At 42.5% G+C, this 15,506-nt stretch overlaps 1 protein-coding gene across 1 annotated transcript in view; it reads left to right on the top strand.

Annotated features, from left to right (window-relative positions):
* Window positions 1-15,506, top strand: part of SLC22A15 (solute carrier family 22 member 15) — a 68,623-nt gene that overhangs the window by 25,198 nt on the left and 27,919 nt on the right. Inside the window, exons 3-5 of the mRNA XM_012807640.2 lie at window positions 2,818-2,950; window positions 3,583-3,747; window positions 11,161-11,290. Of these exons, the coding sequence (XP_012663094.1) occupies window positions 2,818-2,950; window positions 3,583-3,747; window positions 11,161-11,290 (428 nt within the window). The remainder of the gene's footprint in view (window positions 1-2,817; window positions 2,951-3,582; window positions 3,748-11,160; window positions 11,291-15,506) is intronic.

Below are 15,506 nucleotides of genomic sequence, written 5' to 3'. Positions count from 1 at the left end.
AAGCTATGATGTTCTGCAGATGTGCCAAGTGCATTTTAATGTACAATGTTTTCAGAGTACATGGGCTTATCCAGACAACCCCGTGGAAAGTCAGGAGCTTCTGTATTCTCTTCTCCCTCAGCCCCAGCGTTCTCCCAGCACATAGGCCAGTAACCTTCACTTCATGCTTTGTGTATAACCTTCCCTTTTCCCCCACTCTCTTCCTTTCTAGCAATACCTGCTTCTGTTACCCTAAGTCACAAGGATCCCTTGTTTCTGGTATTCCTTTAAATAGTCAGTTGATTTTTTCCATAGATTCCTGAACAGAACACATGTTGAGCGTTAAAAAATAAGAACCCCCTACCCAGATTTAACTTAGATGCCCAAGGCCGGCTGTTGGCAATGAGTGCTGTATGACAGTCGGTTAGTTATTATTAGTGACCTGGTGTGGTATCCTTCTTAGTTGTCCTATCTTTGATAGGTATCTTTTTTGTTACTCAGGTGTGAATTTTCTTTTTAGGATGTTGTAAATATGCAGTCCATTTGAAGGCAATAATTTACTTTTTCAGATCATCATACTTCTGCTCCATCAGAAAAATTATTGTTTTAATTTGTGATATTTCTATAAAGCTTAAAGTCTGTTTATTTTAAGAGAGATGCTAAAGACATATTTTTCTTACTTTAAATTTTATCTTAAAGCTTTACTCAAGGTGCGGTTGGTCTAAACCCAGAGGTGTCCGACTTGCTGACTTTGTGAGGACTTTTTTTGCTTCTGTGTCAAATACCACAAAAAGTACACATGGTCCTACAGACCCCTTTTTTTTTGCTCATCACCTGTCATTAGTGTTTGTGTATTTAGTGGCCCAAGATACCTCTTCTTCCAATGATCAACAGAGGGATAAAGATTGTACACCCCTGGGAACCATTCTCGTGGCTTCAAATAATAAGTGTTCATGGATGACTCAGCCCAGATCTTGCCTCTGCACTCCAGATGTCAGCGTCCAGCTGGAATCCATTTGCTTCTCAGGGTGTCTACCCTGTCCAGTACCGACCTAGATCCTGGCAATGGTCTTTGATGAGTCTTCCCCCTTCCACACTCATTACTTCCGTTCCGTGCTCTGTGTTACAGCTAGAGCTTCTCTTTAACTACACCAACACGTTATCTCTCACTGGGACGTGCCGTCTATTCTCAGACTCTAAGCAGTAAGAATATAAATACTGAGCAAAAGCCCCTCCCAAATGCTTCATTAGCACCAAGCCAAGAGTCCCTCTGCCTCAGCTCTCCTGACTTCTGCTCACCTGCCTCTTTTCCTCTTGGAGAGCTGGAAGGCTGTGCGTAGCCCCTGGCACGGAGCTCAGCTCTGTATTTACGCTCCTTTCATCCTTCATGTTAGAGGCACCTGCGGCTGGTTCTGTCCCCAGTTGTGCCTGGTTTCCTCTCAGGTCCAATGTCTTTAGACGAGTGAATGATGATGGCGCGAGTGCTTAGTGCCAGGCCCCTCAAATCGGGTTTGCGAGTCGAGTATAATAAATGCTGAACTTGTGAATGCCATTTAGCACTTACCAACAAACATGCAGATGTTGGTTATGAAACGAAAGTAGATTTGGGTAAGTCAAGTTGAGAGACTGAAGTATTTTGTCTTTGTGTTCTTCCTGTTCTGCTATTGTGTGGGGAAAGAAAGGTAGATTTCCTCCCTTTTTAAATTGTAAGTGGTTTTTAAATTTGAAGTGAATTAATATAAAAAGAACATTCATTCTGTAGCTTAAGAATCTGGACGGTCATTATAAAAGAATAATAGAAAAGTCACCACTTTAATAATCTCTAGCCAATAAGGACTTGAGTGACTTATAAATTTGTGATTTTTAAAATCCAAAGCTTCATATAAACGCATTTCTTGAGACAGTCACACTTACTATATTTAGGTTTACTATGGTTAATTTCCAATGTCCTGGTGCTATCCTGGTGAGGGTTTTACCCTGGTACTAAGAAATGACCAAAGGGACAAGAAAATGAGGTAACGATTGAGTCTGCTCTGGGGCAGTGACCTCCTTCTAAAAACCTTAAAAATAGTATAATTTCTCAAATACCGTAGGGATCAGTATTGGTGTCTCATCTGAACTCTGGTGAAATAAAACTCAGTAGATCACATAGTAGGTACATGATCAGTATTTAAATAGTATTTTTAAAGTCATTAAAATTGAAAACAAAACATTTAACCCAAAATCTCACATGTTTGGAGATGAGGGATACGGGATGCTGGTTGTCACCACATTGTCCTGAATCCGAGAGCTGGCAGCCCCTGTCCCTGCTTTACATGTGTCTGTCAGGGAGCTCTCCTGGGTTCCAGCTTCACACTCTCTAATTTGCTTTTAAAAAATCTGCCTTTGTTTTTTTTCTGTCAGTTCCTGAATGTATTCCAGGAGAAACAGGGAGATGCATTAGCTCAACTGGCATTGACATGAAGAAAAATTACCAGCAATTACTTTGACACTTGGAACTGGCAGCCTAAGAATCGGAATTTAGAATTTGCTGGTCAAAACGTCCTTAGGCTGCTTCTTCCTAAAACTAATAGCCAAGTCAACAGCTACCCACTGGTCAGAAGGCTGGTGTTACAGCCGTTTTGATGGATTTGAGAAGTTCTTCAAATGTGGCAAAGAATAGTTGATTATGGAGTTGTCAGATTAGCCATTTCTTATGATTAAGTGCAGAACAGATCCACATGAGCCTAAATATCTCGCCCACATAAACAAGCTTCTGTTGTACTTTCAGTTTTTTAGTAGCTCAAACCATTCCCTTTTCTGCGACCTAAAAGCCCTTGGTTTGTTTTTCTCCTCTAGTGGTTCTTAATCGCCAACAGATCATATAAGGTCAGCGCAGCCAGCTCCTTCTTCTTCAGTGGCGTGTTTGTTGGAGTCATCTCTTTTGGTCAGCTGTCAGACCGCTTCGGAAGGAAAAAAGTCTATCTCACAGGTAATCCGGTAGAGTGGCCATGAACTGTGGTAAGAGGAGATAATCAGAGGGCTGTTTCCTTACGGTTCTCAGTGAACTGGCACAGAACTGAGCGCAGAACTAATTTTTCTGACACTGCAAAAAGGCCAGACTGCAGCAGGCGTTGATTCTGGCCAAGCCCTTTTTACTGACCAGCCCACCTGGGGAAGGCCAGATATTTGCGTTGTAAACTTTTCATAGGTGATGGCGCATTCTGCAACCCCCAAATTCTAATTTGTGCCATGTTTTTAAGGAGAGTTGCAAAAGATTAAGGCAGTTTGCTGGATCTGTTTCTACAGAAACAGATCTCTGTGTGTTGATTCATTTAAATGAGCGCGGCAGGACCCGGCATAGTACCCTTGACATGAGCAAGGATCTTTCGGTTTCCAGCATTATTGTGAATAATTGAAAACTGAGGGTGAGGGGCGGAAATCATGTAATAAAGAAAATAAACCTGTTTTCTTTATAGTTTTAAGGGAAACTGTAAAAAAACATAGCTCAGAAAAGTGAACTTTACAAAGGTTTATTTTACAAACTAATGAATATAATTTATTACTTTCATCAGACGCTGTTTTGCGTCTGGATTATTGAATAATATTGTTCTCTCTTTCTAGGTTTCGCTCTTGACATCTTATTTGCTATTGCAAATGGATTTTCCCCTTCATATGAGTTCTTTGCAATAACTCGCTTCCTGGTGGGCGTGATGAATGGAGGGATGTCCCTGGTGGCCTTCGTTTTGCTGAATGAATGTGTGGGCACCGCCTACTGGGCACTCGCAGGTACTGCTGAACTCACACAGATTCAGATGTGGGAAATCCCGTGGGGAACTCGAGAGTCTGAAATGCATTTAGACTTGAAGTCCTCTATCCAATTATTAGATAGCCTTTCCTGAGGTTGTTCTGTTGACCTTGAATGAATCGTTTTATTCATATTCCCCTGTAGGAAATCTTCCACAGAGCTTGCCACCCACCCTGGTGGGTTGCCTACAAGTTACTGTGTGGGGAGTGTAGACTTCTTCAGAAGGGCATTAACTACTGTTTACAACTTAAACTGAAAAATAGTGCAGAAATAGGAAACAGCTTTTTTTGAGTCTTCTTATTATATTTCATTAAGTCTTTGTTTTACAGCCCTTTCTTGTTTTAACCCTTCCTCTCAAGTCAGCAGGTAGTACTATTATAGCATTTCTTAATTTCCAAATTTGAAGCTGTATTCTGCATTATTATTATTACTTTTTGAGACAGTTTCACTTCTGTAGAGTGCATGGTGTCACAGCTCACAGCAACCTCAAACTCTTGGGCTTAAGCTGTTCTCTTGCCCCAGCCTCCCATGTAGCTGGGACTACAGGTGCCGGCCACAATGCCGGGCTATTTTTTGTTGCAGTTGTCATTGTTGTTTAGCTGTCCCAGGCCAGGTTCCATAACCACTGTGCTATGGGCACCGAGCCCTTGCCTTATTTTCAATGTGTTCACATTATCTATATATATAGCTATGTTCACATTATCTATATATATAGCAAAATAAGTGATTTTATAAGGTTATTTGACTTACAATATTTTCTTGAGAAAGTCTAAGCCTATGTCTTAGCCTATGTCTAAGACTCTACTTTGTGGACTTAGGTTTACAATGAGAACTCTTCTGTTTGTTTTATTTTTGTTCATTTGATAAAGATTAGGTACCACTGGTATTGTTCTATTGATATGGGAAATAGGTTGACCATGTGACTGATAAAAATGAATCTGAGTGAGGATATAGGTTAATATGAGGGAATGTCACTCTCTTCCTTTAGAACTGATGAAAAGTGCCAGCTATCACTTCTGAGTGCCTGTAACATGCTGTGTACCATGCTAGGCATTTGACATATATCTATAACATCCCCAGAGCTGACAAGTTAAGAATTTCTACCTTCATTTTACGGATGAGGAAGTCGAGCCTCTGGAGGACGAGGTGACATGCCTGTTGTTCACATAGCTTATAACAGATAGGCCAGAGGAGTGCAGCCCGGGCCTGGTTGACGCCCAAGCTCATATCCTTCTCACTCTCCCCTGAGGACTCTCCTGGTGGAACCTCACCTGAGTGCTGGCCAGGCCAGCCTGTTATTTCTCACTGTTGTTGTTTTTAACGTTGGATTGAGCTGGAAGACAAAGACTAAATAAAATGGACTCTTGCTTTGTTTTATGTCCACTAAGCAGTTGGTGAGCTGAAGGATGCATAGTGTTGGGCTGGTTAGAACTAGTCTAGGGAGCGAGAGACACCAGTCCCATCCCGCCAGACGGTTTTCCTGCTGGTCTGTCACAGAGCAGAGCCTTGTCATTCCCCTTGTCTATAGCAGCATCCAGAGTCTTTTAGAACAAGCTACTTTCTCTCTAGCCCAGCTCCTGAGCTTAGGCCAGTGAGAACACGTCCTCTTGAGTCCTTAATTTGCATGGAGACTTTAAGGTCATTTTTCTCAATAGTGGGACCCAACTTTCTAGGACTTTCCAAGAATTTTTTTTTTATTTATTATTATTATTATTTTGAGACAGAGCCTCACTTTGTCACCCTTGGTAGAGTGCAGTGGTATCACAGCTCACAGCAACTTCCAGCTCTTGGGCCTAGACGATTCTCTTGCCTCAGCCTCCCGAGTAGCTGGGACTACAGGTGCCTGCCACCCGGCTATTTTTTGTTGTTGCAGTTTGGCTGGGGCAGGATCTGAACCCTCCACCCTCAGTATATGGGGCCAATGCCCAACCCACTGAGTCATATGCACCACCCCTTTCCAAGAAATTTGTAACGTTGGCAATCACAGCTGCTCCCTGGGTCCAGGGAAAGCATTAAGGCACTTTCTTTTTTGATTTCAGTTTTCCTGAGGGCCAAAACTGTGCACATATAAAGCATCATTAATGCATATTTTTTATGTATCTGACACATTTCTTCATTAAAATGTTCACACTTGACTTTAGTTGTTGCATGGGCATGAGGATGCTTTTTTACAAAAACTGTGTACTGTCTCCACCCTGGCAGATTATGTCAGGATTATCCCTGTCTTGTCGCATGTTGGATAAAAAGAAAGACCTCCTGGTCTCTTGCTCCCTTGCCAGTGGCCTGAAACCAGTGGAAAGATTCCAATTAAAGTACTTTGACCTTCTGTTCTTGTCATTGAAGCCGGATTAAGATGAGGCTATTAGATTTTCTATAGCAAAGAAAAAAAAGGAATCAGGAAAAAGCCCTTAACAGTGTCACCAGATGGTTGCCAAATTCAGTGAGCATGAGAGTTCCCCAAGGGCAGGTACAGTGACCTGCAAAGGGACAGAGTAAGGCTCCCATCACACTGAGAGCCCTTTGGTGAGGAGCTTCTCTCCCCGTCTTGTGCACTGACGTCTTCCCCATGGTTTTGTCCATGTCAAGCTGGTTTCTCCCCAGCACGATCTTATACAAACAAGCTCATGACCTCAAGAAGACGGAGAAGAAACTAAATGTTCAGCAATGGGGGATTCTTTAGAAACAGCCTAATTATTTAGCAATAAAAAATTAGTTGGTAAAATTATTCTTGATTACAAAATACTTGCAGTATTTATAAAGCAATGTGTAGAGTATGTATGAAAAGCCTAAGTACAAACCGCAAGCATCCGTTTTGGACCAGTTTGCAATATAATGGTTCAGAAGAAGGAGGAGGCTAACTGCAGAAAATTATTGAGGACTGAAAAACAGAAAATACTAAAGCTGTGACATTTTTATAGAGCTGTATTTATTATTTGTTTTCTTATATTAATGTCTTTGTATAACAGAAAGAATTGGTGATCATTGTAAAAAATAATCGAAAAATGTGTACAGGTCTAACCAAAAAAATACATGTAGTCCTAGCCCCATCGGGACGACTGTGGTTAACATCTTGCAGGGCGTGCTCCAGAGCTTTCCCTATGCATATTTCTGCCATAGCATTCGTTTACTGAAGAGACCCTGCCTTACACCAGACGTTGCTTTAATAGACACTTTGGATAACAGACTGGATGAGACAGGGATGTGTGGGGAGAGGTCCTGGGTCTCATGGAGCTTATGCCTTAATTAGGGAAGGCAGAGCAAGTAGGTGAAAACTAATAGGTGAAGTTTCTAAGTATAATGAAGAAAATTAAACAGGGTAAAGGGCTAGGCAGTAATTGCAGGTGGTAGTTACCTGAAGTAGGAGAGTTAGAGAAAACCTCAGTGCAGGTGTTAGATCTAAGACATGACTGGTAAGAAAGCTCTAAGCGTGTGAAATTCTGGAAGAACATTCCAGCCAGATGGAATGACAAGGACTAAGGACTAGGTCCTGAGGCAGGAAGGAGCTTCTTTGAGAACTGAAGGGATGCCCGTGGCTTCGGTTTAGAGAGTTAGGGCAAGAGCGAAGTGAGAGGCTGGAAGGGACCAGACGATACCGGGCCCACGATAGGCCAAATGAGGAATTGGTTTTGTTATCTGAAATACAGTGAGAAGCCAGTGTGGTATATTAAAAAGAAGGGCAATAGGATCTCGTATGTACAGAAAGATACCCTGGCAGGTGTATGAAGAATAGATGGTTGAGGAGAAAGTAGAAATTGAGGGATCATTGAGTAGGTGGTTGTGGTTGTTCACGTGAAATCAGTCGTGTCTCAGACAAGACGGGAGCCGTGGAGCAGGAGGACAGAGGGTGCATTTGAGCTGGATTTGGGTGGGAGGGGGACTTGATACAGGACCTGCAGAGATGGAGAGGGAGAGGACTCAAAGAAACTTTATGGTTTGCATTTAAAAACTGGATGGCTTATTGGTGCCATTGACAAAGATGAAGTCATAGCAATATACCATTTTCTAACCTGCTGACATTTAGTTTTTACTAGGATAAACAAGTCTGCTGGTTTTAAATGAATTAAAAACAAATAAAAATAGGCTCGGTGCCTGTGGCTCAAGTGGCTAAGGTGCCAGCCACATACACCTAAGGTGGCGAGTTCGAATCTAGCCCAGGCCCGCCAAACAATGACAGCTGCAACCAAAAAATAGCCAGGCGTTATGGCAGGCGCCTGTAGTCTCAGCTACTTGGGAGGCTGAGGTAGGAGACTCGCTTAAGCCCAGGAGTTGGAGGTTGCTGTGAGCTATGATGTCACAGCACTCTACCTAGGGGAACAGCTTGAGGGTCTGTCTCAAAAAAAAAAAAATCTAAAATATAGAATATATTTAAAGGCGTATGAATAAATAGTTAGAGAGCCACCTGTGGTCCTCCAGGGTTATAATATACAAAAATGATGACTTGCTGTGTTCATTTTTTATTAATTTTTTAAACCAAATAGCAGAGAATAATTTACATTTACATCTCTGTACCTTCTCCCTGTTGTCAGTTCCAGACACATACATGTAGCTTCCCGCTGGACATTAGCTGGACATTAGATGTATCTGTTAGACCATCCAGTAAAAATTATTACTTTCTTTCCACCTAAAATCTCTGTCTTCTGGGATCTCTGCTTATGTCATCACAGTATTGAAAGTCACCAAACTAGATCCTTTGAATCATTTCCTCTTGTCCTCCTATCCTGTTGTTGTCTAGTTGTACTGACTATGAGAGAGACTCGACTCTAATGAGCTCATACGTGAAGGGAGACCATTTAGTTCACATAACTAGACCACGAGCCAGGCCTTGGAGATGCTCTGAACCAGGAAGTCAGATGCTTCTCGTCCCTGCTCCCCACCATCTCTGAAATGCTTCCTCTGCTCAGTCAGAGACGGGGCCCAGGAGCATCAAGACTAGCATCTAGTCTATTTGAGATCCTGGGTGAGAACTCTGTCTGGCCCAGGTGGAGTCATTCTTTAGTTGGGGACACTATAGTTGGCAGCCCCCACTTGAATCACACAGATAAAGTAAAAGATCTGTTCTCCAATAGTGAGGGAGCTGTCTTAGGATGAGAGAGCAGAGCTAGGAGGAGATATTCTGCATAGAAGGAGCTAAACCCAGATTACAGCAAGACAATATAATCAATATCTGGGTAACATGATTATTTCATCTGAATCAAATAAGAATTACCTTTTGAGGTAGGTATTGTTATTTCCATTTCACTAATGAGAAAACCGAGGCTCAGAGACATTTAGCCATTTTCTCAAGGTTGCACAGTAGCACCTGGCAGAAGTAGTATCTGAGCTCTGTTCCTTGGAAACCGTCCCATCCTTGGAATATCTTCTTTTTGTCTACATTGTTGTCAAGGGATACTGAGTGCTCAGAACTGTTCTGAGCAATGACAAGAAGCCTTATTCTTGGAAGGCACATGGTATTTGATGTGCTGTAATGAACCTGTAATAGCTATTGATCATCTCAGAAGATGTGTTCTGAACATGCCAAAGTGCCATCAGCTCCCTTTTCTGGCTTATTTCTGGCTCTCTGCTTTCCTTGCTAGGACAAACAGTATACAAGTCATCATTCTCCATTACAGAGGGATAAGCTATGGACAGGAATCAAATAAAACATTGGTTTTACAGGATGGTTGTAGAAAAATTTTGTAACATGACGCATAAAGTTTTGCTGCTGTGAAATGTCCACAAAAATTGCCTATCCGTAGCAGGGAGGTAGGAGAGAAGCCTGGTGTCGCACCTAGACCGTCTCATCAGACAGACCTGGGGACTAGTCCTGGCTCTGCCACCTACAGCTCTGGGTCCTCAGGTAGCTTCACTGCCACTCTGAGCTATTTCCTCACTTCAGTATTTGACTGATAATGCTGCTTGCTTTATGGGACAATGTATGTAAAATGATTATGCTCAATAAATAGTAGCTGATATCCCTACTGATAGCAATAGTAGCAATTATAGAAAGTGTGTCAGAGGCATAGAATTTGCAAGAGTATTGGGCAAGCCAGTGCGTTTCAATATCTATTTCAAAAAACATATAAGATTCTTTACAATTCTCTGGTTTATATTTTTGCATCAATATGCTGACAAAAATCCATGCTTTGAGGAGTTCCTGTCCCCACCGTACCTTTTTTTTAGAGACAGAGTAATACTCTGTCACCCAGGTTAGAGTGCAGTGGCATTATCAAAGCTCTGCAGACTAGAACTCCTGGGCTCAAGAGAGCCTCCCACCTTAGCCTCCCTAGTAGCTGGGACTATGGTCATGTGCCACCTTTTTTTTTTTTTTCTGAGACAGAATCTCACTTTGTCACCCTGGGCAGAGTGCCATGGCATCATAGCTCACAGCAACCTCAAAACTCTTGGAATGAAGCGATCCTCTTGCCTCAGACTGCCAAGTAGCTGGGACTATAGGTGTGTACCATCATGCCCCCCCTAGTTTTTTCTATTTTTTTTTTAATAGAGATGGGGTCTTGCTCTTGCTTGAGCTGGTCTTGAGCTGCTGAACTCAAGCAATCCACCTGCCTCAAGCTCCCAGAGTGGCTGGATGTGAGCCACCATGCATGGTCTTAAAAAAAAAATTTACAGTATGTGGCATACCTCTCTGGGGGCAGGACACAATTATAAGAGGGACTTTATCTGACAAATGCAATTAGCATAACCTAATTCTTCGTACCTTCAATGAATCCCAAACAAAAAAAATGAATAAATGAAAAAAAATTTTAAAAATTTTTTGTAGAGATGGGATCTTGCTGTGTTGCCCTTACTAGCCCTGAGCTCATGCAGTCCTCTCACCTTGGCCTCCCGGAGTGCTGGGATTACAGGTATCAGCCACCATGTCCACCCTCTTCAGAGTTTATGGTCTACTGGGGAGATAGATGAGAAACAAATAATTACAAAATGTTGTATACCTCAGGGAAAGGCAGCAGGGAGAGTTGGGGAGTGCGTTGTGATTTCAGATAACAATGTCAAGGACAACCACAGTGATAAAGACTAAACCCCAGTATTGCAATAACCTCATGACCTAAAAACCATATCACGCATCTCCAACCCTCAGCCACAGGTTCAGGCAGATGCAGTCTGAGAGTCAGTGTGGACGGCATTTGGGCAAACTCTTATAATTCATTTTTTCTCCATATGGTTTGTATTTTTCGTCTGTCCTTCCCCCATTTCCACTAATTTTCCGCCCTCTCTTAGAGTTTTGTCATCTGATGCTCAACATTTGGATACATTTTTTTCTTTCCTGGTCTGCCGCTTGCACTTGCCAGGGTAGGGCTGACATCTCACAAGGAAAGAATTGGCTCTGTGACTTGGGGTTGGAAATGGCGCGACAGATGGTACTTTCTCCAGTGACAGTTCTCTTTTCCCCAAATTAGGATCGATTGGCGGCCTCTTCTTTGCAGTTGGCATTGCCCAATATGCCCTGTTAGGGTACTTCATCCGCTCCTGGAGGACCCTAGCCGTTCTGGTTAACCTGCAGGGGACAGTGGTCTTTCTCTTATCTTTGTAAGTAGTTTTTCCTCTTAGAGTTTTAATTGAATAAGCCGAAGGAATGTTTTAAGCAGATGCGGGTCAATGAGCGACGTTATTCCCTTTCAGGAGCTTGCCTGCACTGACTTTGGTGAAGAATTAAATTCCGCAAGTGCTGCAATTCTTGGCAGCTCCTGGGATGGGAGATGCTTAATTAATTCAGCATGCAGGTATCCCTTGTTTAAAGCTAACTCTTCGTAGGCTGCGTTTTAACTTTCAGATTATTGGCAGAGAGAATCAGTTTCTTTTCCAGCTTAACACCTCAAGCTCACAGGTCGCTAGGCTGGATCATGTGCTGGGTGTGAGACTGGGGTGTGAAGCTGGGTAGAGCGTATATGGACTACGGGTGGTGACACGTGCTTATCCCACAGGTGAGTACCAACTCAGGGCCTCTAAGTGTGGCGTCTGGAGCAGGCTCAGACATGGGAGAGGTCCTTTGAAGGAGCCCAAGCCAGAAAAGGATGATTCCTCAGTCAGGACAGGGTTCTATAAATGACTGGCCGTGGCGTCACACTGGGGTGCTCTAAAACACCCCCAGATGCTGCAAGACGAGTCTCCAGCTTAGGCTCAATTTACCGGAAGTTTTAATGTGGCATATGAGAAGCCTTTCTTCCCTCAAGCATTAGATCTCTGATTTTAATCATCAAAATCTTTGGCATAAACAAAATGTACAGCCACTGGTACTGACTTTCTTCTGTGCCATAAAGTGAGAGGGATCTACAGTAGCATTTTAACTCAATAGCTCTTTAACTTAGTAGCTCTTTATTCAGTCCTATATTGAGGTTTGTTGTTTCTTTTTTTCTTTTGAGATAGGATCTTGTTCTGTCGTCCAGGCTAGAGTACAGTGGTGCCATTATAGCTCACTGTAACCTCAAACTCCTGGGCTCTAGTAGTCCTCCTGCCTCACCCTCTTGAGTAGTTGGGACTACAGGTGCACACCACCATTCCTGGCTAACTTTTTTTTTTCTTTGTAGATATGGGGTCTCCCTCTTGCTCAGGCTCATTTCAAACCTCTGGCCTCAAGCAGTTCTCCCTCCTTGGCCTCCCAAAGTGCTAGGATTACAGGTGTGAGCCACCTTGCCCAGCCTACATTGAGATTTGATGGGGACTGAACTGAAATTTGTGTTCATACTACTTTTGAGACCAAGAGAATTGTTAAGTGCAAAAATGAATACAGTAGGAATACCCTGTGTTATAAAAGCAGAATTCATTAAATGTGTTTAGTTATGTGAAATCAAGTGAGGTAGTTTTCTTAGGAAGGAGAAATAACAGTATTTTATTGGCTTCTGTATTACAGATTTTTGAAAGTAATAAATGGGTGTCTAGCATAGTACTTTAAATTAATAAGCATTCATATAAATATTAAAGAATAAACATATTTTAAAATGTTGAGTCAATCTCCCCCTTCTCTGCCCATCTGACTCTCATCGCCCCTTCAGCAGTGGCCCCACTTCATGGATTGCCCGAGTCATTCTGCTCTTCTTTCTCCAATGTGTAGACTGGCTTAGTTACTGCTTAGCACCAGGTTGGGACGTACCCTTGCTGGACGGGAGTCCGGGTTCTGAAACACAGAAAGCAAAGGGAGAAGACGCCATGAGATTTGAACACATGCTTCCTCGGGTAGCCCTGGAGCACCGGGCTTCCCACAGTCCACCTCCAGTTCACACCTTCGTCTCCTCCCATCCCGTCCCCACAGCTGTGCTCAGGCACACTGAGCCCCTCATCCCAGCTCACCTCTGCTTTTCTGCTCTGTGCCCCTGCTCAACGCTGCACCTGCTCAACGCCGCCCCATCTCCTCTTATTTAATTACTATTCCATCTCCCTGGTTTGCTCACACGCCACCACCCAAGCTTTCTCTGATCATATGTCCAGCTACAAGTCATTCTCTTTCTCTTTGGAATTCCATAGCCCTTACCTGTACCTCTGAGTGAATGGGCATCAAATTTCTGCTCATCCCGAAGCCTCTCTCTCCTCCTCATTGGGAAGCTCTCTGACAGCAGCAACCTCTGTGCTCCACGGTTGTGGTTTTCCCAGCACCCAAGCCAGGGCCTTCTGTACAACAGAGCCTGTGTGGGTGCAGAAATGTGGCCAAATGTGGGTGCAGAAATACTAAAAATTAGCTTCAGAATTAGCCACCAATAACAAAAGAAGGCAAATTATACCCCTTGCTTGTTTGTTTGCCAGAAACATTTTTACCTAGCTTAAATATTCCTTATTTTCACAGTACTTGAATTTGATTCATGTCTTAAAAAATCAGTGCCTCCTTAATTTATAAAGATTTGCCATCTTTAAGGATATTCACAGAACATTGTCAAGCAGAGGTAACATTGTTAAATGAACATGTTAGCGTCCAGAGGAGACCATGGCACAGGTGGCCCCGCCACTGTGTGCAGCACAGCTCACTCGAAGGCCTGCTCCTTCTTTTAGAAGTGTGCGTTCCTGTTTTGTATTTATCATCTGCATGTGTTGGAACTCATTTTCCCAAATCTGTCCACTGACAAGTAGGTGACCCTTTGTAGAAGTAACTAAGCTTATTGGCCTCTAAAAATAAGGAGAAATAATATAAGTTCCTAAGTTTGTATGATCAAAATAAACCCTTCCCCTAGAAGGGTTTTAAAAACACAGAACAAAATTTTCAAAGCATCATCCATAAAAATGATTTATAACCTTTGAAAATAATTGTCATGGCTTGTAAATAATTCTGAAAACACAGAGGCTGACAGGTTGCCGAAGATGATGGTTCACAATGGTAATGACTGTGAATATTTTGGTACCTTTCCTATTGGTTCTGTTTCCCTCTTCTCAAGTGTTGCTCAGTTTTAATTTTTATTATCTTCTGCCTCTTCGTGTATCACTGTAGTCTTTTATTTAGACATCATCAGGTAGTTGTACACAGTAGCTCACATAAAGTCTTGTGGACGGGACCAGTTGACCCGTTTGATGGTCTGCAGACTTAACTTCCAGCAGAACACTGTTTTACTAGATCGTTTACTTGCATGCCACTAGTAATCGAGTGGCAATGAAGAATTAAATAGAGGGACTTCTCCGGATGCTGTAGGTGGCCGTTGTTCCTACTTGACTGACAATCAGATGTGTCACGTGAATATTCTCTTCCCTGGTTAGCAAAGCTCCTGGGGAAATTCCTGCCTTTTTGTTGCCCCTTAGCACCTGTTTGTGTCACTCTGTACAAAATTGAACTGCTCGAGTGGTCAGTGATGGACAGCTGTCCATTGAGGGTCCATCCTGTAATGTTGTAGCTGCTCACTGTCCTCATTGAAAGGCACAGTGAATTCTATCAAGTGCCTTATATAGCCAGTACTAAGTTTCATTTTAGGCAGATCATGTCAAATTAGATCAAAAGTACTTGATGCTATGTTTAGTAACCAAGGCTTCCATGTTCCCTCCTTGGTTTTGCCTTTGAAAAGTCCTCTGAAATTGTGTGCAGAACTGGGAAGACACAAAGAGATTCGTGGTGTTTAAGTCTTGAAGCTGTTTGAAGATGTCAGTGGCAAAATAATCGTCCAACACTTTTGGAAAGTAACAGTTGGATTGTAGCTAGCAGTTAGCCAGAAATTAACTTTTATTCTTCAAGGTCTTGGAGGATCAGGAGATACTCTGAAGACTTATAAAAGCTAAGGTGTCAGGTGATTTGAGTATTCTGAAGCAGTAAGTGCTCAAAAGTAGCTGTAATAAACTGTTTCATTTTTATGTGCAGTCATAAAACAATCTCTGCCTCCTAAACAACATAATGCTATGTTAAAAACACTTCACTTTTTTTTTTTTTTGGAAACAGAGTCTCACTCAGTCACCCTGAATAAAGTGCTGTGGCATCACAGCTCACAGCAACCTCAAACTCTTGGGCTTGAGCCATCCTCCTGCCTTAGCCTCCCAAGTAGCTGGGACTATAAGCGCCTGCCACAATGCCCAGCTAGTTTTTCCTATTTTTAGTAGAGATGGGGTCTCACTCTAGCTCAGACTGGTCTTGAACTCCTGAGCTCAGGCAGTCCATCTGCCTTGGCCTCCCAGAGTGCTAGATTACAAGCATGAGCCACCCAAACACACTTCACTTTTTGTAAAATCTGTTTTTTTCTGATGAGATAATAAATATTTCTATCTACTATATGAGACTCTCAGAACTTAAAAAGCCCAGTGTCTCTACAGTATTATTCTAACAACATTTGGCTAGGATTTG

Source organism: Otolemur garnettii, unplaced genomic scaffold, assembly GCF_000181295.1.
Source record: "Otolemur garnettii isolate 467f Iridium unplaced genomic scaffold, OtoGar3 scaffold00073, whole genome shotgun sequence".
NCBI classification, from domain to species: domain Eukaryota; kingdom Metazoa; phylum Chordata; class Mammalia; order Primates; family Galagidae; genus Otolemur; species Otolemur garnettii.
The sequence above is the reverse complement of the archived record's forward strand: the minus strand, read 5'-3'. Positions and strand labels throughout refer to the sequence as shown.